This window comes from Schistocerca gregaria, chromosome 2 (genome assembly GCF_023897955.1).
Source record: "Schistocerca gregaria isolate iqSchGreg1 chromosome 2, iqSchGreg1.2, whole genome shotgun sequence".
Classification (NCBI taxonomy): domain Eukaryota; kingdom Metazoa; phylum Arthropoda; class Insecta; order Orthoptera; family Acrididae; genus Schistocerca; species Schistocerca gregaria.
Genome location: NC_064921.1, coordinates 519,168,281 through 519,192,463, shown reverse-complemented (window position 1 = coordinate 519,192,463; position 24,183 = coordinate 519,168,281). Strand labels below are relative to the sequence as shown.

The 24,183-nt window shown below is 41.6% G+C and overlaps 1 protein-coding gene across 5 annotated transcripts in view; it reads left to right on the top strand.

Annotated features, from left to right (window-relative positions):
• The window catches only part of LOC126329703 (phospholipid-transporting ATPase IF-like), a 613,381-nt gene that overhangs the window by 439,064 nt on the left and 150,134 nt on the right, over positions 1-24,183 (top strand). For all 5 annotated transcript variants that reach the window (XM_049996202.1, XM_049996201.1, XM_049996200.1 and 2 more), the window contains one exon: positions 12,550-12,657. In XM_049996202.1, coding sequence (XP_049852159.1) covers positions 12,550-12,657 — 108 coding nt within the window. The remainder of the gene's footprint in view (positions 1-12,549; positions 12,658-24,183) is intronic.

Below are 24,183 nucleotides of genomic sequence, written 5' to 3'. Positions count from 1 at the left end.
ACATGATACAATTGCCCATTTGAGACTACGGAGACCAAGCCTCCGTACTGATGCCTATTGTAAAAGGTTTGCTTCCTCAACTAAACAAAGTCGTTTTCACAATCTGTTTAAAATTTTTTTTAAATATTCGATTCTGGCGCAATGTTCGGCAACAGTTGATATCAAGAGAAAAACAAAATCGATGTTTGCTGGATTTTTGTTTAGGCTATTCTTTGATGCACGCGTTTTCTGTAACCTTATTTTGTGGAGGACAGAAATGCTTTATTTCTCATTCTATATCTATCTCAATTTTCAAAGTATCTAGCTGTTATGCTTATGTTTACAACATGTTATTACCTTTTCCGTGCGTCGTTTCGTCCTTACATCGTATCCTGTTATAAACAGCATTCTTAATTCCTTTGTTTCGCGAGTAATTGCAAAACATCTGTGATTTACATTCTCAGAAACTAAGTTACCAAATACAACTATTTGCTGAAGACGATACGGTGGTCTTTTTAGCAGCATACTCTCGGACTGTTAGAAATTCGGGAGTAAACGTAACATGTTCAGTAACGCACCATGTTTCAACAGGTATTTGTTGGTGTCGACATTACGAGGACGATTCACATTACGAGGATGATCTGAAAAGTTTTCAACCAGATACTGAGAAGTCCTTTGGAAGTGCTGGAAGATACTCGTCAGCAGCTGCATCGCCTCTTGTGTGAACGAAAAACGTTTACTAGCAAGGAAGACTTCAAGTTTTGGAAAGAGACTGAAGTCTGAACAGTCGCACCAAGGGAACAGGGCGGATGTTCCAACACTTTATAGCGCAGATCCTTTCGCATCCTAAAATACCGGTGCTATGGCCTTTCCCACTGGTGACATCGTCTTCACCTTCTCTGGAGATGAAAAACCAGCTCATGTTCATTATTTCTATTCCCATTTTCATTCAGGAGTATATTGGTATGTCTGTGTTTCACCCATTGCCGCATACCAACGCGAATAATCGCTTTTGTTTTTTTCGAAAACGAACCAGACACTGTTCGGAAATTGTCGTACGAATTCGTTTCTGGTTCCTCGTGAGCAGTCCCGGCTGCCATCTTGCATAAAGTTCACTCATGTACTATTCAACATGCAAAATGAAGCTGACACTTTCATTTCAAATTATAGGCGACCGCAAGGGGCAGCAAAAGGGGGAACTTGTCTCTCCCCCCCCCCTCACCCCCACCCCCAACTGGAATCTGGGTATAGCATTTTACTCATTTCAGAATTCTCACACATTCCTAGCAGTGATTAAAAACGACTCTACCGAACTGCATGTTTAACTCTGTTCAGCCAGCCGGAAAACATTGTGACTTCAGCAATAATTACACATTCTGAATTTTTTCGGTTGTCTCTCTGTTCCCGGAACATTATACCGTTTCCTAGATGCGGCGGCGATTTCGGCGCTGATCTGCAGTCAAGATGGCTGCGTAACTTTATAGAACCATGCTGAAATTATGTTCTCGATCTCTCTGTCACCCATATCAATCTGCTGATTGCCTGGCGCTCAGATTCCAACGCCAATTCCCAGGAGAACATAAACACGGCCCAGCAGTATAAACGTCCGTCGTCCTTCCTCCAGTTCCCATAAGGACGCCACCTCCCTTTACTCCACAACGGAATAGTAACAGTAGTTTATCGTTTACTGTGGACGAGGAAGCTCTGTGAACGCTTTCTGAATATACACTCAGTTTTACACGGTAGCGCTTCTGTAGTGGTCCTCGAAGAACACGACCACTGTAGGTATGTACATTTGAGCTAAGAACATCAGTCGGAAAAAGATGGTACTGTTTCCTGAAGCAGAAGCGATTACATCCCCATGGATTTGAACTATTTCAATTCTATGGTGTGCAACACGGCACCAAATACCGTCTTAGAGCTACGAATTCTGCAGTCTAGTTGGCCTGACTTAACATCTACATCTACATCTACGTGACTACTCTGCAATTCACATTTAAGTCCTTGGGAGAGGGTTCATCGAACCACAATCATACTATCTCTCTACCATTCCACTCCCGAACAGCGAGCGGGAAAAACGAACACCTATACCTTTCTGTTCGAGCTTTGGTTTCTCTTATTTTATTTTGATTATGATTCCTACCTATGTAGGTTGGGCTCAACAAAATATTTTCGCATTCGGAAGAGAAAGTTGGTGACTGAAAATTCGTAAATAGATCTCGCCGCGATGAAAAACGTCTTTGCTTTAATGACTTGCATCCCAACTCGCGTATCATATCTGCCACGCTCTCTCTCCTATTACGCGATAATACGAAACGAGCTGCCCTTTTTTTGCTCCATTTCGATGTCCTCCGTCAATCCCACCTGGTAAGGATCCCACACCGCGCAGCAATATTCTAACAGAGGACGAACCAGTGTAGTGTAAGCTGTCTCTTTAGTGGACTTGTTGCATCTTCTAAGTGTCCTGCCAATGAAACGTAACCTTTGGCTCGCCTTCCCCACAATATTATCTTTGTGGTCTTTCCAACTGAAGTTGTTCGTAATTTTAACACCCAGGTACTTAGTTGAATTGACAGCCTTGAGATTTGTACTATTTATCGAGTAATAGAATTCCAACGGATTTCTTTTGGAACTCATGTGGATCACCTCACACTTTTCGTTATTTAGCGTCAACTGCCATCTGCCACACCATACAGCAATCTTTTCTAAATCGCTTTGCAACTGATACTGGTCTTCGGATGACCTTACTAGACGGTAAATTACAGCATCATCTGCGAACAATCCAAGAGAACTGCTCAGATTGTCACCCAGGTCATTTATACAGATCAGGAACAGCAGAGGTCCCAGGACGCTTCCCTGGGGAACACCTGATATCACTTCAGTTTTGCTCGATGATTTGCGGTCTATTACTACGAACTGCGACCTTCCTGACAGGAAATCACGAATCCAGTCGCACAACTGAGACGGTACCCCATAGGCCCGCAGCTTGATTAGAAGTCGCTTGTGAGGAACGGTGTCTAAAGCTCTCCGGAAATCTAGAAATACGGAATCAACTTGAGATCCCCTGTCGATAGCGGCCATTACTTCGTGCGAATAAAGAGCTAGATGCGTTGCACAAGAACGATGTTTTCTGAAACCATGCTGCTTACGTATCAATAGATCGTTCCCGTCGATGTGATTCATAATGTTTGAATACAGTGTATGCTCCAAAACCCTACTGCAAACCGACGTCAATGATATAGATCTGTAGTTCGGTGGATTACTCCTACTACCCTTCTTAAACACTGGTGCGACCTGTGCAATTTTCCAATCTGTAGGTACAGATCTATCGGTGAGCGAGCGTTTGTATATGATTGCTAAGTAGGGAGCTATTGTATCAGCGTTATCTGAAAGGAACCTAATCGGTGTACAATCTGGACCTGAAGACTTGCCCATATCAAGCGATTTGAGTTGCTTCGCAACCCCTAAGGTATCTGCTTCTAAGAAACTCATGCTAGCAGCTCTTCGTGTTTCAAATTCCTGAACAATAATGTCTCAAAGGGAAGAAGTGGTTTTGTCCTAAGCTGCAAAAAGTCGGTTCTGTGTGCTAATTAAGGGTAGTTTTGGGAAATTACTCTCATTCATTCAGTCCAATGCTGGTCTTTTTTTAGGTCTTTTCCAGGGAATAAAAACGTAGCTTCCAAAACACATTTTGTTCAACTTTGTTATGCCAGTCAATATTAAAAACAGATGGGATGGAAATAATACAGATAATCTGTTAACGTGATCAGATATGAAGTTTCGTAAGCAAACAAAGATTTGAAGACGTCACGAAAGTTTCCCAAGTGCTTTTTTTAAAGGTTTGTTCCCTGTTTCCTCTCTTTGTGAAACACTGAGGAGGCATTTTTTGTTGATTACTTTTGTTACTGTCCAACAGGATTTTTTCAGTCGTTCTGAGTTTTTATGTTCCAGATATTTAATTTCAGTGTCGACGTAACACCGCTGGAATTTAATTTTTCTGAGTATTTTATATCTGCAATTCATAAATCACTTATCACCCTGGAGTAATCAGATGATGAAACTATTTCAGATTAAATAAAATAGGTAGCAAACCACAATTGATGTCGAAAGATTGCAGACACTATTGAAATATGAATACCATTCATCTATGAAAGTAATCTAACTTAAAAGTATTAAAACAGATAATTATCAGTAGTTTGCTAACTAATTAATTTAGTATATTTTCTGTCAAAATAGGGCTTAGGGCACAACGCGTTTTCAAACTCACCGATTCAGTTACACAAAAAAGTGGCAATTTTATAATTTTCCTTCTCTTGGATAAATTTCTGCGAATACCCATGTTTGAAATCCCTACAATTTTAGCATTTTCAGGAAACTTGGTATACCTATATTCGAAGATTGCCAAAAAAAGGGCACGACATGGTATTCGAAGATCATGTCGTGCACTTTTTTGATAATTTCTAATATGGTTGCAATTCTCGAACATTCTTTAAGTGGATCATTTTGGTCACTTTCACAACCTCGTTTAAACTTGATAGCCCATTTCTTCAACATGGAAACTGAAGGAGAAAAGTCACCATACACGTTTATGAAACACAAATGATTTTCGGTTGGCGTCAAATCTTCTTTTATAAAAAAAAACTTTATCGCTGCATAATATTCGATTTTCTCCGTTTCCGAGAACTCACGCATCACGACTTGTTTAGACAGGTACCTACTGCCAATTACTGGACTAAATAACTTGCAGTGTGACACAGAACTAGTTGAAAGTAGTTGGTCTTCTTTTTATTTATCTCTTGCACGACGCATTTCGGGAAATGATTCTCATTTTGAAGCGCGTTTTTCATGTATTATCCAATTTTTGCCCGACGTTTCGATGTGTCAGGTGCCGCATCTAAAACATCAAGCATAGACGGCATAGTACACAAAAAAACGCACTGGTTTCCCTAACTGATTGGAGGAGAATGCCAGAATAGTTCCTCTGAATAGATCACAGCCGAATTCCTTTTCCATATTTTTGTGTATCGAGCTTGAGCTCTGCCTGTAAATGCATCTATTTCGACAGGAAGTTAAACTGCTGTGTTCCTTTCTTCCTTCGCTCTTTTATTTCGGAGGAATCTGCTATCTGAAAACTAGCCTTTTGCTTACTCTCCCATAACTCGAAAAATAGCAGCAGTGATGTACAGGCTCTCCCGTAAGTCGAAAAATAGCAGCAGTGATGTACAGTATTGCTGTACATCCATATTAATAATGGCAACGCGCGAAATTTTGTGCTGATGGTCTGAGAATATACTGTCGTAAGCACAAGTCTGCCTTGCTTCTAGTAATGGAAATAACGAGATATATGGGTGTAATTACTGAATCGCAAGTGAAGAGAAATCTCAAAAACGGTGTTCTAGTTGATGGCTGACGTATTAGCAATTTTAGAGGCGTAGTTGAGACAGCACTTATTAAAAATTTGCTGTTGATGATTTGAGCTCCCATTTCATTATGGAGAGGTTGACGAACCAAAACTGGTATCCCCAGAATCTAGTGCTATACAGTATTTAATTTTTTAAATCTGTTCTTAGACGTCACAAGCCGACAAAAAGGATGGCCTGTTAGGTTGGCTTGAATGAACTGGAGTGGCCTTTCCCCGATCTCTGAACTGATTTTCTCAGCCAGTTACAGAGAGAGGGATCTACGGTTTAATGTAGATCCCGAACCACGGCGCAACTAATTACAAATCATATTATTTTATTGTGAAGCTCGCTTAGTGGTGTACGATTTCCCAACAATATGACTTTCTTTCTTAGCATTATTCCTACTGTGCAGGTCCGTCTAATGACGAGACTCGCCCATATTGCAGTTATCCCTATTGCGTTATCTGTGGGTGGACATCATTCCTGTCGCCGCATCGTATTTACAGTGTAAGGCAGGGTATTATGCTACGTATGTGATTCGTGTAAATTCTACGACAAAGTTCATTCCGTGTGTTTTAGTACCTCAACTGTATTGAGGTGGCTACAAACGTAACTGCATGCTTGACAAACACACATGGTCAAGCATTTTGCACAGGCTGCATTGATTGACAATATGCAGAGAGAGTTCATGAAAGTCACTCATTTTATTTTTGTTACAAACACAGTCACATTATTGTTTTACTAGTCGCAGCAGGAGAAAATTATGAGATTCATTGTACTCGATTTTAGCACAAACGCAGAACATCGGGTGGAGGTGTTCTGTTTTCTGAAGAACAGCTGAACCCCATATTCTGGCGTTTTTGCCGAAATCGATAACAATAAAACTATAATTTTCACCTGCTACGATAAGTAAAACAATACTGTGAGTGTTCTTCAGAATCAAGAATTTTAGGAGACATTGGAATGTATAACATGCTTTAATGTAAATATAAGGTGCAAATCCCCCACTCCTCCCCCAATTAAGTATCATTATCTGAAAACATTGTTGGTCCAGTGACTTTTGTCTGTCACTTAGCACTTCTGTCTTCTCTGGCAATGCTTATTAATGAGGAAAATGCCGAGTTGTCCTTGGTGCAGAGTCAATATTAAACTGTACGTCCCCCTACAGCTGCCTGTATAAATTAATTCAAGGTCGGAGGAAGATAAGGGCACACCCCGTCCAATAAGACTATACCTAGCTGTTGTGTTAAAACCAACCTTCTGGTTGATCAAAGCATTACTCTTTCAATTGTATTTCTCTATCCAGACTTGCAGTAATGAGTAAAAAGAATCCCTCTATCATCCCATAAAACGCTGGCCATAGTCTCTCTGGCAGAAGAAATCAACTTGACGCATTTTGGTGTAAGGCCACCGGTTTCCATCTCTGCTGTTGTTATTGTTTTGCCCCCGTCGTGGTGCGGGAACAAATAACCATACGAAATCATCCTTTATATGCTGCTCTGCAGCTACAGATTGTGCAAAACGCACTGTAATCATAGTCCATCATTTTCGCGGAAATCAACGCTCTGCAGAAGATATAGTCTTTACATTCTTCATAAAGCGCAAAATGCAACCTCCATGAGCATCAATAGAAATCTACATACACTTGTCAAAAAGAGTCCAAATAACATCATAAAATAACAAACAGATCTCCGAAATAAAAAAAATATATTTCGAACTTCGACAAAATTCTTATTGGTTACAGATAATTACGAACAAAAGACAATCCTAAATTTGACATAAGATATAAATAGCTTTCATTAAACGTAAAAACCATATGGCCTGAAGTCGTCATGTTGCCTTGGTCTGTTAAGTCACCAGACCTGTCTCCAGTGGAGCATAAACGGGACATCATCGTACGACAACTCCATCGTGATCTACAACCAGCATTAACACTCCAAGTATTGCCCGACCAAGTGCAATAGGCATCGAACTTCATCCCACAAACTAACATGCGGCAAACATGATTGCATGCTTGCATTCAACATTCTGGCGGTTACACCAGTTATTATTAATGTACCGGCATTTCACTTTTGCAATGGCTTACCTCGCGCTTACATTAACCTGTGTTCTTGCTGTGTTAATCACTTAAATATGTTCCCTAAACAAACGTATTTCATTGCTCTACATTAATTATTTTTTGGTACTGCGATTTCTTTCCGTCGGTGTATTTTAGGAGTTGGTGATAAAGACTAAATGGAATAAAACGTTCCATGTACACTATGTGATCAAAAGTACCCGGACACCTGGCTCAAAATGACTTACAGGTACGTGGCGCCCTCCATCGGTAATGCTGGAATTCACTATGGTGTTGGCCCACCCTTGGCCTAGTTGACAGGTTCCACTCTTGCAGGCATACCTTCAATCAGGTGCTGGAAGGTTTCTTGGCGATTGGCAGCACATTCTTTACGGAGTGTTGCACTGCGGAGAGCTATCGATGTCGGTCGGGGAGGCCTGGCACGAAGTTGGCGTTCCAAAACATCCCAAAAATGTTCTATAGGATTCAAGCCAGGACTCGGTGCAGGCCGGTCCATTACAGGGATGTTATTGTCGTGCAACCACTCCGCCACAGGCCGCGCATTATGAACAGGTGCTCGATCGTGTTGACAGATGCTGTCGCCATCCCCGAATTGCTCTTCAACAGTGGGAAGCAAGAAGGTGCTTACAACATCAATGTAGACCTGTGCTGTGATAGTGCCATGCAAAAGAAAACAAGTGGTGCAAGCCATCTCCATGAAAAACACGACCACACCATAACACCATCGCCTCCAACTTTTACTTTTGGCACTACACACGCTGGCAGATGATGTTTACCGGGCATTCGCCATACCCACACCTAGCCATCGAATCGTCACATTGGGTACCGTGATTCGTCACTCCACGCAACGTTTTTCCTCTGTTCAGTCGTTCAATGTTCACGCTCCTTACACCAAGCGAGGCGTCGTTTGGCACTTACCGGCGTGATGTGTGGCTTATGGCAGACGCTCGACCATGAAATCAGTATTTTCTCTCCTCCCGCCTAACTGTCATAGTACTTGCAGTGGATCCCGATGAAGTTTGGAACTCCTGTGTGATGGTCTGGAAGATGTCTGCCTATTACACATTACGACCCTCTTCAACTGTCGGCGGTCTCTGTCAGTTAACACAAGATCGTCCTGTACGCTTTTGTGCTGTTCGTATCCCTTCACGTTTCCACTTCACTATCACTTCGGAAACAGTGGACTATGGGATGTTTAGGAGTATGGAAATCACGCATACGGACGTATGACGCAAGTGACACCTAATCACCCGACAACGTTCGAAGTCCCTGAGTTCCGCGGAGCACCCCATTCTGCTCTCTCACGACGTCTAATGACTACTGAGGTCGCTGATATGGAGTACCTGGAAGTAGGTGGCAGCACAATACACCTAACATGAAAACCGTATGTTTTTGGGGGTGTCCGGATACTTTTTAGAACATAGTGTATCATACGTCGAGTTTTTAATGGCGCCAGAGATACAGATAAGTTTTCATTTAGCGCGTTGTCATGGTATTGGTACTCCATTCGCTATGGGTTTATTTATCGATTGTCATTCTTGTTTTGAAATTCAAGTTATGATCGTGATTTGATGGCTTATTCTACGTATCGCTTAAGCACACTGCACGTATTTACAAATGCTTAGTATACCGATACGGTATTTGTACATGGGTTTTACAGTGGAAGCGCTGCTGCTGCTTGTAGAGAATACGATAGAAGATTCCCAAACCACAGAATACCTGATTCAAGAGCCGGACCTTCACGTCTCTTGGCCACCAATATCCCCGCACCTTACTCCGTAAGATTTTTGTGGAATCTACAAAGACAAAATGAACACAAGAGATGAACTCATCATTCGAATTATTAATAATGCTCCAATCGTAAAAGGAAGGTAAGGCGACTTCAGAACAGCTACACAGTACTGTTGTCAAAAGAATGCGATAGTATATTGAAGTTGGAGACGAAAAGCAGTTATGAAAAGCAATTTCGAACTTAATTGTTTGCCTTTACTTACCAGTTAATTTCGGTTGCATTCTAACAGCTGTAACCAGTAAAAGCTGAACACATATTGTATCGAAGGTTTTATTCGAATTAGCATATACTCTCACCTCTTAAAATATTTACCGTTCCTCCTGAAACATGCTGTATACTGATATCTAGGAGTGCCTCTGCGATTCTTTTTTTTTTTTTTTTACCACCCTTCAGCCATAATTTTCAGCAATGATTCATGACAGCAATTTATTACTGGCAATTTTATTATCAATATACCACACTTGAAGCGTCTTGATGCTGTATCACAATTGCCTGAAGATGTAAGGCATACCTGAAACGTGTTGTGCTAATAACGACGCTTGAACTGCACAAAGGTGCCATGTTGATAACATAATGCTGCAGAAAAACACGTTTTTACATTAGCTTTTGGTCAGCATTCAACGAAAGCGATATAACTCTTCCACAGAGGTATAAAACGTAACGTATTCTTTGTTCTGGTACGTCGAAGACATAAGTTGTTTCGTACTCTTTTAACGGACGATCATTCGGTACCTTACTGTGCTCTTCTCGAGGATCTCCTGCTTGACTGCACTTTTGGAATGTCCTTCATGTCAGCCGTCTTCAAGAGAAGTACGCCATTTTTGAATCCAACTGCCCAGTTTTTACCCGTTAAAAAAAAAAAGCAAAGTCCGCACTGTCCCAAACAAATATTAAATGGATTCCGTTTCGTTATAAAACGATCGAAACAAAGATCTTGATGAAATACTATGTCAGCTTATAACTGACTCTGTGCGATAGGTAATAAACAGACTATATGATTTTAACAACAAAACTATATCGAATAATATCAGAAAATGCGAAAGATAAATGACGAATAGTGCATGATACATTGTAGAAATACGACGGGAGTATTATTGGAAGATAGATCTCACTAATTACCATGAGATGGCCGTTCAACAAGGTGTGTAACTTTAAGCAACAAAGAGTTAACTATAGAGCACAAAAAAGGATACATGAAAAGAAAGTGAGAACTCAAATACAGTAGCGTGGTTTGGCATTTTATCTCTCACAAAACGTCGAGTTTCACCATAATGATAAAAAAATACTTTTAAAACTTACCCTCACTTAAGTTTGTATACATATAGCATACTGGCTAAGCGCATTTGCGAAAATCTCGAACTAAATAAAGTTTCGTATACCATCTGAAAAGGACTTCAAACGCCTACGTTGCAACACACAACGCACTTATAGCTATTTATATTTAAGCAACCAAGATTGTGGCCGGTATTTGAGAACAGGTTCTAAAACTAATTCGATGAACACTTCTTCATACCCGTTTTGTGTCTGCCGGCAACAAGAGCTGATTTTCTTTTTCGGAAATTTGTTATAAAATTACGGAGACGTATTGTTACTACAACAGCAGAGCCCGATTCCAAACTTCCGTGCCGTTATCAGTAAGCGATACGCGATACGTCGTCCCATGCAGTTGAGATACATCGCCCCATGCAGTCACACAAAAGCGATGATGAGGATGATGTTTGGTTTCTGGGGCGCTCAACTGCGCGGTTATCAGCACCCGTACAAATTCCCAACCTTTGCTCAGCCCAATCGCGCCACTTTCACGAATGATGATGAAATGATGAGAACACCCAGCCATCTCGAGGCAGCAGAAGCGATGGATTCGCGCGTGACTGTTGAGCACGAACGTGACTCGAGCATTTCTCTCGCCGCTCAGGCCCGAACTGAAAAGAGGCGTATGGCTTCGGACTGTCGATTTAACATATTTGCCTGTATTTGTGCGAGCTGGGAAATTTTGAGATAACTGTTTCTGCTGTTCTGACTTCGCATTTGTTGAGGCAACTACAGAAATTATATCCAGCATCCACATTACCATTGCCCACTCGTCATGCAAGTATACACTACTACATTTTCACAGATCATTTGCCATTAAGAGCATTGGTTCTGCAGTGACAGTAACGTGTATAACATTATCGTTTGCCATAGCGCGCGCACACACACACACACACACACACACACACATACACAGAGTGAGAGAGAGATAGAGATTAATTTTTAATTTTTGTCTGGTAAAAACTGATAACATTGTCCCAGAAATAAATTGCTACCAACACCCGCATCCGATCAAATTGTCCCTTGGTTATCAGGCGAACGCTAAAACTGGAAACGCTCTCCCAAATATTCCCAATTATGTATCCTCTGACTCACGCCCAGCACACTGGAACATTTAAGTGGAAAGAAAAACTACTCTTAAATGGGCCGGATCTCAAAAGAGCCCTCTCTGTTCCTTCGAGTGGAGAATGACAAATGGGAAAACCGGAAGTAATGAATATCTCTCCCATTATCCTTTTTTTCTCCAGCGATTCTACTGCATTACATGTTGTACATATTACTGCAGTATTAGTTTCCATAAACGATGTATGAATCTTAACTAATTTGAGTGATTTTGAATAATTGTAGAAACAATCGGAAACCGAGCCGAGAGTCTCAATAAAATAACAATTATTGTCAGTGCATCTCAAATCCAGATAATTGTCTGTGTAAGACGCATGTTTAACTTCTCTGAACGTTGTCGTCTGTAGTAGCGCTGAGTGAGTGCGATATGGCAACACAGGGATTGTTGTTTGACTTGACGCTACGGTATGTGTCTACGATGTATAGGAAATAAATGTGTGCCACGCGTTTCGCTGATATACATATACCTCTGTAGACTTTTATTTCTCGTTTCCTTAGAGTTGGCGAGTTACCTTAGTTCCTGATAATCTATGAGATCAACACTGTAGGATTACGATTAGCGATGTACTCTTTGAAATGCAAGACGCATGCTACTCATTTAATAGTAATATAGCAACAAAGTAAGAGTTTGTTTTATATCCTTTAATTTGTCGTGTTTCTTGGCTCAGAAGCAAAAAAAAAAAAAAAAAAGTGGTGCTATTGAGAGGCTGTAGATGCTACAAAGGCCGAAAGCGTAATGACGTTAAAAGGCGTGGCGAGTGTGTAATTTACACTTCGTCATAAGAACTTTCATGATGTAATAGATTGTGAATATGTTGTTTGTGGTTTAAGTGTATGTGAGGTGAGCCGTATCTGTATGGTTGCAGGGTAACCGCGTGTCCTCTGTGGGGGACACCCGCAGCGTGTGGATTGGAGGTGCCCCAACTACCGGAGAGCGCATCAAGTACCCCGACAACAGAGTCATCTCTGCCAAGGTAACCCTTCACACGTCCAGTTTTACTCTTTTTATTGTGTCGCTCTTCCTGGATACCATGTACATGAGAAAGACAAGAAGGGAAAAAAACTTTCAGTAGCAAGCTCACGTAAATTAGTCTTAATGTTGACAACCAATTTCGACAGTTGCAACTATCATCTTTTAGTCTTCAAAACATTTTTGTTATAAAATTTGTTCCAGTGTGAGTTAGTGCCTGATGCCACGTTGTCATTAAGGTGGATAAAATACACCTCATTATACTCAGGTCTGTGGACAATAAAACCATTTACATTTAACAAAGCACATTGTTCACATGGACATTTTCGCATATGTATAGGATTGCCTTGTCTAGCTGTAGGATTGCCTTGTCTAGCTGGGACCTCGTCGGGGCACTCTGAGATGGAGGTGTAGAAATGAAGTAAAAAACTCATTTAATATAACTACTTTTTATTTAGAACACGATTACATGGAACTTGTTGCGGCAGTAGTAGTTGGTACACCATATTTTTCGGAAGATTTTACCTTTTTCAGTGGGTCTTTATCCTCTTTACGTATTTATAAAACTCCATGAAAGTCAGCTTGTTGTTGAACTGGAACTATACGATTGATTCCACGGTCTCTGTTATTTCATCAGTCCTCTGGTCCGACGTCAGTGAAAATTCTCATTCCACAATGGCGTTGTGTGCAGGATTAGAAAACAAATACTCGCATGTTTTAGTAGTTGGCGTTTGCGTTGAGGATTTTTGGTTTCCTTAAGAAATTAAGTCCACCTTCCTTTCCACGGGGTGTTTATACTTCATCCTTCCGAGTCACGCATAGTTTCTAAAAAGCTCTCCAGATACATACACTATGTGATCAAAAGTATGCGGACACCTGACTGAAAATGACTTACAAGTTCGTGGCGCCCTACATCGGTAATGCTGGAATTCAATGTGGTGTTGGCCCACCCTTAGCATTGATGAAAGCTTCCACTCTCACAGGCATATCTTCAACCAGGTGCTGGAAGGTTTCTTAGGGAATGGCAGCCCATTCTTCACGGAGTGCTGCACTGAGGAGAAGTATCGATGTCGGTCGGTGAGGCCTGGCACGAAGTCGGCGTTCCAAAACATCCCAAAGGTGTTCTATAGGATTCAGGCCAGATTTCTGTGCGAGCCGGTCCATTAGAGGGATGTTATTGTCGTGTAACCAGTCCGCCAAAGGCCGCGCATTATGAACAGGTGCTTGATCGTGTTGAAAGATGCTATCGCCATCCCCGAATTGCTCTTCAACAGTGGGAAGCAAGAAGTGCTTATAATGTCAATGTAGGTCTGTCCTGTGATAGTGCCTCACAAAAAAACAAGTGGTGCAAGCACCCTCCATGAAAAACACGAACACACCATAACACCGCCGCCTCCGAATTTCACTGTTGGCACTGGCAGATGATGTTCACCGAGCATTCGCCATACCACACCCAGCCATCGAATCGCCACATTGTGTACCGTGATTCGTCACTCCACACAACGTTTTTTCACTGTTCAGTCGTCCAGTGTTTACGCTACTTACACCAAGCGAGGCGTCGTTTGGCATTTACTGGAGTGATGTGTGGCTTTTGAGCAGCCGCTCGACCATGAAATCCAAGTTTTTTTTCACATCCTGCCTAATGTCATAGTATTGCTGTGGATCCTAATGCAGTTTGGAATTCCTGTGTGATGGTGTGGATAGATGTCTGCCTATTACACATTACGAAACAGTGGACCTAAGGACGTTTAGGAGTATGGAAATCTCACGTACGGACGTATGACACAAGTGACACCTAATCATCCGACCATGTTCGAAGTCCGTGAGTTCCGTGGAGCGCTCCATTCTGCTCTCTCACGATGTCTAATGGCTACTTTTGATCACATCGTGTACTGCTGATAACAAATGTCACCTGAAATATTCATACTATTTTTATCCAGGTATATGTGTTTCCAATCATCACCCAATCTGGGTTTTCATATAACGTCATCCAGTCAAATACTTGATATTTATTTACAGAAACAGCCCGTTTCGCTAAGTAATCTAGTGTTATGGTACAGAAGGCCTTTGTCTCTTCCCCAGACTCACAATGGAGTACGTTTTATAACAAAAAATCAGTCAAACAGGAAAGGTACATCGGATTCTTGATTAATTACGTTTGTGGAAAAAATTTCATCCTTCCTTTCTCAGGAGGCAAGCCATTTACTGCGGGCGATCTGCTTAAAACTAGACTTTCATTTCAGTTCTCTCTGTACTCTAGTCTCTCATATACAGGGTGTTTCAAAATGAATATCGGTGTTTTAAGGCTTTGTATCATTATTATAGTCAACTTACAGTTATAAATAATACATCAAATGAAAGACTAACTCAATTTTGTTAGTATACCTTTACACATGCGCATGCACGTATCTTCCGTTAGAAAGCGCTAATAGCAAAGATGGCTACTACTGATCAGAAAGCTTTTTGTGTTTTATAGTTTGAAAGGACTGGAGCTATTGTTACACCGTAACGTGCGTTCGGTATTAAGTTCCATTGTAATCCTCCGGGCGATACCACCACTTTGAGGACACTATTGAATCTTGAGGAAAGAATGACCGAAGAACTTGTTGATCGAGTGAGTAACAAGCTCTAAAGTTTAAGAAACGGGATAGAAGCAGTTGTTGCAATAATTACTTCAGACATACTGATCAAGGTTTCGGAAGAATTCACCTATCGACTCACCGAGTGCCACGTGACAAATGGTGCTCACATTGAATGCTTGTAATAAAAGCTATTTAAGTTCATCTTTGATTTGCTACACTATTTATAATTTTTAACTGAATGTAGCAAAAGCTATTTTGAAAAACCCGGCTCAGTGACTAGCCGAAAGCCATGGGAAACCACTAACACACAAAACAGTCGTCGAATAGACCGCACAAAACTATAGGCCTATATTTCTGACACCAGTCGTTTGTAGAATTTTGAAACATGTTTTATGCTCGCGTATTACATTTTCAGAACCGAAAATCTCTTCTTTAGGAATCAACACGGGTTCCGAAAGCAACGATCGTGTGAAATTTAGTTCGCTGTGTTCGTCCACGAGACACAAAAAGCAAGCGACCAGGAAGATGTCGTGATCTTTAACTTATGGAAAGCGTTCGATGTAGTTCCGCATTGCCACCTAGTGAACAAAATATGAGCGTACGTAATATAAGACCAACTGTGTGACTGAACTGAAGAGTTTCTACCAAATATTCACAGCACGTCGTTCTAAGTAGAGAGATGTCTTGAGAAGTACAAGTAATTTCGGGCGTGACTCAAGGGAGTTTTGGAGGGCAATTACTTTTCACGGTACAGGTAAATGACGTAATAAATAATGTCGGAAGTTCCGTGAAGATTTTCATGGGTGTTGTTGTTGTATACAGAGAAGTCGCAACGCTAGGAAATTGTAGCGGAATGCAGGAAGACCTGCACAGGATCGACGCTTGGCGCAGGGAGTGGCAGTTGGCCCTCAACACAAGCAAACTACACGTATTGTGAATACACAGAGAGAAAGACTCTTTATTGTATGATTACAGAACAATCACTGGAAGCCGTTATTTCCATAAAATATCTAGAAGTACGAGGGTGAATCAAATGAAAACCTTAAACTTGTAATAACAAATCGAAATTTCGCGCCGTTATCCTGTAAGTTGGTAAGCATGCTGCAAACAGCGTGCAGAATGGCCTGTAGGTGGCAGAATAATGCAGATGTACACATACCGCCGCAATATCAGTATAAAGATGGCCGCCCCACCTGCGACTTGCACCAAAGAAGAACAGCGTTCTGTTATTCTGTTTTTGCGTAGTGAAGGTGTGAAACCTATTTAAATTCATCGACGAATGGAGGTTCAGTACGGTGATGCATGTTTGTCGCAGCAGCAAGTCTACGAATGGAGTAGGAAATTCGCAAATGGTGTGACTTCAGTGGAAGATGCTCCTCGTCCAGGTCAGGCACAACGAGTTGTGACTCCACAGAACATTGCAGCACTTGAAGCCATAGTGAAGAAAAACCGCGGAGTGACACTGAATGACATTGCAGCATGTTTACAGATTACTCATGGGTCAGCAAACCACATTTTGCATGATGTGCTCCAGTTTCACAAAGTGTCTGCAAGATGGGTGCCACGGCAGCAGACTCCTGAGATGAGAGAGCGACGTGTTGATGCTTGCGAAGAACTTTTTCGGCGCTTTGAACGAGAAGGTGATGGCTTCCTTGCAAGATTCGTTACTGGGGACAAAACCTGGGTTCACTTCCACCAACCGAAAACGAAGAGAGAGAGCAAGGAATGGCGCCATTCCTCATCACCAAAACCAATGAAGTTTCGAACAGAACCATCAGCAGGGAAGGTTATGCTGACTCTCTTTTGGTACGAAAAAGGCGTCATTTTGGAGAATTACATGACTAGAGGGACCACTGTCACCAGTGCATCATACACAGATCTCCTAAAAAATCATGTGCGGCCTGCAATCAAATCGAAGCGACATGGATTGCTGTCAGCAGGTGTCCTTTTGCAACGTGACAATGCAAGGCCCCACACTGCCCGTACAACGGTTGCCACAATCACAGACCTGCACTTTGAGTGTCTTCCTTGTCCACCAGACTCACCAGACCTTGCCCCAAGTGATTTCCATATGTTTGGACCCCTCAAAGACGCATTGGGAGGAAATAAGTTCCGTTCTGGTGAAGAGGTACGCCACACGGTGCAAGAGATGGTGCGCGGACTAAAAAAAGAATTTTTTTTCTAAAGGAATTTATGCACTTTCTAAGCGCAGGAGGACTTGCATTGAGCGTGGGGGAGATTATGTTGAAAAGTGATATAGCTTTATACCACTTCTGCACAATAAATAATATTTAAGGTTTTCATTTGACTCACACTCGTATATGTGCGGAGCGATTTGAAATGGAACGACCATATAAGACTGATCCCGGTAAGGCAGATACCAGACTGAGATTCGTTGGAGGAATCCTCAGGAAATGTATTCCATCAACAAAGGAAACAGCTTACCAAACACTCGTTTGACCAATACTTGGATATCGCTCGTCAGTCTGGGATCCGCACCAGATAGGATTGAATCAGGAAATAGAGAGGATCTGGGGAAGAGCAACACGTTTCGTTACAGGTTCATTTAGTAAGTGCAAAAGTGTCACGGAGGTGCTTACGTTCCTTATCACGATATGGTCCATTAAAATTCCGAAAGCGTATGTTTCTAGAAGAGTCAACAGATATATTGCTTCCTCCTACGCATATCCAGCGAAAACACATGAAAGTAAAATTAGAGAGTTTGGAACCCACGCGGAGGCTTGCTGGCAATCGTTCTTCCCACGAACCTTATGTAACTGGAACAGGGAAAGGGGGAAAATGACAGTGGTACACGAAGTACCCTCCGCCATACACTGATGCAGATGTAGAAAGAGTCACTCATCTACTGCTGAAGCCCGTGTGGTGCATTCGTGTCGTTGAAGTCCTGGTGCCGGCCGCAGTGGTCTCGCGGTTCTAGGCGCGCAGTCCGGAACCGTGCGACTGCTACGGTCGCAGGTTCGAATCCTGCCTCGGGCATGGATGTGTGTGATGTCCTTAGGTTAGTTAGGTTCAAGTAGTTCTAAGTTCTAGGGGACTAATGACCACAGCAGTTGAGTCCCATAGTGCTCAGAGCCATTTGAACCATTTTTGAAGTCCTGGTGAAAATGGGTTCCTTATGCCCGCCCCCACATTCAAATTGGTGGCGATCTGACACGGCATGCGGACTATCACCCCGTGTGCCTCTATAGAGGCGACATGACATCCACGGACGCCCGTAAGATATTTTGTAGAAGGGGGGGGGGGGGGGGGGCGGCAGCTAGATCTGGGGGTAACGTGTATTTTTAAAATTATGGAAGACAAATGGGTGACTTTTTCCAGTTCTGATCCTGCTAAAAAACATGCGTAATACCGACTTTTCAATCAGTTCTTGAAAGAAAAACATCTGACTAGCCTCTGACACTTCACTATATTTTTTTCTTTCCATGAGAGCTTGAGGGGGTGGCTGCGGGAGGTTGCCCTCGACCCCCCCCCCCCCCCCCCCTTTTGACTTTGGGCATGAGCGCCGTCGGTGACGTCCATTCGCCAAACACTTGAGCCCGTCCTGCGCGGTGGTTTACGTGTGTAGAAACGTTGTCTCTGGATGCTCTACCCTCAACACTGTTAATCTCGGACACTTTTTTATTTACACCGTACGTACTTTACAATAGACAAGATGTGTTTCACAGTAGGGACGATGAACAACTGCTCATTGCTCTTACGCTATGCACTTTAGATCCCTTTTTCACTGGACATTTTTTTCGTGTTTTGGTCTATACTACTGACTGCGCAAACTAAGCTGACTTTCGGCACGATGGCTAATGAGAGTGACTTTAAATGGGACATGCCTATACGGTAGGCCCCATCAACCACTGCGCCGAGTGTCTACTTAGTTTCCGTGGACTTTACCACCTGTCAAAATATACAAAGCGAAGAGCTTGGAGTAGAAGAGATTTGTTTTATGATATCGAAGATGAAGAAGTGCTCATAACTCTTAAGGTATACGTTTTAGAGTCCATGTTTACTAGACATTTTTGCCTAGAATGATCTTTCCATCCATAATCCTGAATATTGTCCATTCCTCTTGGAACTCCTTGTATAACATAGATTTTCCACATCTCTTGTTAATATCATGTAAACGTCTACAAAATTTAGTCTTTTTCTTACAAAATCAAAAAGTTAAAGACTTGATTTAAAATCTGAAAGAATGTGTTCCTGAAATGATTATTGTGGCGTTACGTTATAAAACAATACACAATTCTACATGATTTGTGTTTCTATGGTGTTACATGAAGTTATTGATATTTGAATCCACAGTGGAAACTGTTGAGGAACTGATTGGTAGCTGTGCTTAATTTCTAACATTTTTGGTTCCCGAACGCACTTCTTCAACCGTATAAAAACGTCTCTTTGGATTTTCTGCCAGGTTTCGTTGTGCAAACTGTTATAGGCATCTCACGTTGGAGTCCACGTTAAATTTCGTGTTTCTGTAAAAGATCGCCAATCATGAACATTTTGCGTTCGCTTAAATTTGTCGTGCTTTTTTCGTTGTTTCTGCGACAATGTCCTGACACGTTGTCAGCTCGTTGACGTATTGCGATTACTGCTAACTATTATTTTGTAGTACGATCGAGTAGGTTTTTACAACAAAGAAATTGTTTTGCATCCATCTCAGAGTAACAGCGACCCTCTGTTCCATTGTTTATGCTTCCTCATGTTGGTGTCCTCCAACCGAAAGAATTATTTCAGTGTTTCACATAGTTCATCGAATAAAGTTAATGACATTTGATAAAAAATGAAAAATTTATCAGGGTGTGCTCGAAGTATCAGGTGAAAGCAATGAAAAAGCTCCTAATTTAATCGATAGTTAGTTATTGGGTAGCACCAATGCTTTCTTTTCTGGTTCTAGAAACAACACGCCAACAGGCAGCAATTCTTTTTAGGTACGTCACACCTACAACTCACTGAATCCAGATGCACGGTCTCCCACTTGACAGGACCGTTCACTGTTACTTTGGCTAGAGATGGAAGTCAATACAGAAGGTTTCATGTGTGAAGCTGAAAAAACATCCATCGATATGCAGCATGGAGAGTGAGGGATATTCAGATAAACTGCAAAAATTAAATCTTTCACTGTACGTTGGAGGCAAACGTTCTGCAAAGGGGACATTTGGTGAGCGTCACTCACATTTCTTTCCGCTTGTGTTGGGTCTGTTGATATGTCATGTAAGTTCTCAAAATGTCTTAAAATCTGTATGTCTCGATCACGAACAAAACTGTGCAAAACACAGCAGTTTTTATAATACCTTAAGAAAATTATGAGGATAGATGAGAAGGCCGATCAAAAATTTCCGCACTCTTTAGCTATACTCCTTTCATCATAAGAATAACCTGTTGTAAACATTACGCCATGTATTCTTCTGCGTTTGCTTGAATCTCATTGGAAGCCAATTTGTGGCCAGTACAGTCAAGCACGATCATAAGGATACGTTTTATGCTGTGTTACACGTACATAGACTGCGCGGCAATGTGCGGGACAATAGCTTTACCGGCGCATTAAACTTGGACAGTACTGGCCAACCAGCGGTCCAACTAGCCAGCAATGATGTGAGCAGTTGCAATTCAGTCGTAAAAAGGGACGGGCAAAGAAACAATATAGCTTCGAATGTCATTTAATTTTCAAAGAGAATGAAATAATATTCGGCAAAGATTCAGCACTACCGCGCGATTCTTAGGTGACCCAACGGAAAGCATAAAATGCCCTCGTTCTCACCCGACACGGTAGTCTGATATTGCAAACAAGAGTTACGAAAATGCCTATCTTAAACACAGGGCAATTTTTCTGAGCGACCTTTGAGTGATGCAAAAGCATATTGCAGGTATTTCGCCGCACTGTTGAATACTGAAGCCACTGAAGTCTTACAGTCAGCCGTCAATTGGACTTGCATTACATCCATCTACATATTTCTTGTCACTTATTTACATTTTTGCCATCATAATGTAACAATCTTGTTACTGTTCATCTGCTCGTAGTCTCATATATTACCATCATTAGCATTAACAGCCATTTGATAAACACTGCTATATAAAGCCCTCTACTGAACTTTCGGATGCATTACAGTCTTTAGTTCTAAGCATTCATATTACTGCTGTGTGTTTTCTTATGTCATGACATGTACCCATCTTAACCTATTTGTATGTCTTGGAATGTACCGAAGGACTTACTTGCTCCATCTTTGGCTACATGTCCTATCCACTCTCATTATAACTATAATTATGTCTACCCAGTTCAAAAGTAATAGCAGTGTGCATAGCTATAACACCAGGAGAAAGGATGATCTTCACTATGCAGGGTTAAATCTGACTTTGGCACAGAAAGGGGTAAATTATGCTGCCACAAAAGTCTTTGGTCACCTACCAAACAGCATCAAAAGCCTGACAGATAGTCAACCAACATTTAAAAATAAATTAAAAGAATTTCTAGATGACAACTCCTTCTACTCACTGGCTGAATTTTGAGATATAAATTAAGGGAGGAGCAGGAAAAAAAACTAGCTTAAACATTAGTGTCATGCAATATTTTGTGTAATGTAATATCTTGTACAGACATATTTTATTAACCTGACACGTTCCACACCATTACAAAGTGTCGTATTCATGATCTATGGAACAAGTATTAATCTAATCTAATCTGTTCTAGCCAGTTTGCTAATCCTATTATTTACTTCTATGTTTCTCCTCGTAATTCCCAAGTTGTACCTCTCCACTGCTTGCAGGGAAACTCACACTTTTCTCTGGTTTTCAGCTTACAAGTTCATGTCTCGTTGCTGTAAGTCAAAATTATCACTACACACTGATCTGTAAACTTTCATTTCAGACAGAGTGGGAGATTTTTTGTAAACTCCATTCTGTTTGCCAAGGTACTCCATGCCATTTTTAATCTTTTATTTTTATTCCTGTCTGTGTTGTCTTAGTCTTCAACTGGCCTCAAGCTAAAAAGTAATGACTTTGTTCTATGACTTCTTTGTTGACTTGTACTGTTTTCTTGTCATCATAATGGCTATACATTATTTTTGTCTTATTGTATTAGATTTTCAGTCATGTTTTCAAGTCTGTTCATTAGACTGTTCCCATTTGTTGTAAAAAGTTTTTATGTACTAGAAGCAAACTACATTTACCGTACCCTCAGAAACTCACTCCCACTACCATACAGAATCCAGAACCTTAAGAGACTCAAAACCTTTCCTCCAAAAACCTTATTCCCACAAAAGTACCATTCCTTTCCAAAGGCCGTATTTTTGCCACATTCCCAAATTCAATCATGATGTACCTATTAAAGGTCTTCTATCCTTCTCCGGGAACCTACAGTGGAAACACTTTTTCAGCGCCAATCCTACTAATCAGACTGAATGCAAAGCCAATGTTGAACCCTGCCCGACTTAGCTCACTCTTCCATCCAACTGTGGTCCCTCTCCACTGTCCCCAAATCACCCTTTTTTAACATTCCAGAATTTCTTAACCTCAAACCTTGCCTCCCATCTTTTCCCAAATCCCTCAACATGGAAACTAACCTTACATCCACGGAAAGAATTGCAATCAACCACCTAAAAATTGATACTAACCTTATAATCATAAGTGCAGACAAAGGCTCCATCACGATGATTTTGAACTGTGGAAGGACACCACCACCTCTCAGATTTTCCCATCTACAAACCCTGCCACAGTTACTCCATTTCAGAAATCTAATACAATCTCCTGTCTTTACTCAAATCCTCAGGCCAATCACAGAAACTCTCCCCTGAGTCTTATCTCTCTCTTCACCATTATTACTCCCAACACTCCTACATTGTACATGCTTCATAAAGTCCATAAACCCAACCACCCAGGATGCCCCATTGTGGCTAGTTACTGTGCCCCCACTGAGAGGACCTCTGCTCTCATGGACCAATGCCTTCAATTTCTTATTTGTAATCTACCCTTCTCTTTAATAGATGCTATCCGTTTCCTCCACAAACTCTCCATAGTTTCTGTTCCATTGCCAAACAGTGAATGCTCGTCACTATTGATGATGCCTCCCTTTACACTAACATCCCTAAAGCCCATGGACTTACCACTGGTGAACACTATCTTTCCTGGAGCCTGACTGGCACCAGACCTGCAACCTCCTTCCTCGGCACCATGACTAATTACAAGGATTGATTGAAAAGTAATGCCTCCACCTTCGTAACTCTTCCACAGTTGGCAGCATTGGTATGCGGCAGGTACTGGCATGCTCCATAGCCTCTTCTCTACAGTTCCAGTTGGCGGGAAGCCTTAGCATTGAATGGTTGTGTTGTTACAGTGTAAAGTATGGAACCCTCCACAGACAGTCAGTCAATGCAATTTAAGCAATGTGCAGCCATTGAATTCTTGACAGCAGAATGTGTCACCCCAAAGGAAATTCATCAGAGAAAGAAAGCAGTTTATGGTGACTGTGTTGATGTAAGTACTGTGTGTTGTTGGGTGGGTAAGTTTAAAGATGTTGAGGCAGGAACATCTGACCTGTGTAACAAACAAAGAGTTGGATGTCCTGCAACGACGCGAGCAAAATGTTGACAGATTGAATCAGGTCGATTGTCGTATCACTCAGAGAGAAACTGCAAGCACAATCAGCAATTCATAACAACATGTGGGTCACGTTATTGCTTTGCTTGGCTGTCGGAAGATCTGTGCACGATGGGTACCCTGGATGCGGACTCCTGAAATGATAGCACACAGACTTGAAATTTGCCAGGTACTCCTCTCGCATTACGAGAATAAAGGTAACGCCTTTCTCCATTCAGTTATGCCAGGACACGAAACACCATTACGACCCGGAGACGAAGCGTCAGACTATGGAATATCGACAAAGACTCACCCCACAAAAAGAAATTCTAGACACAGCCCTCAGATGGAAAAATCGTGTTCTGGGA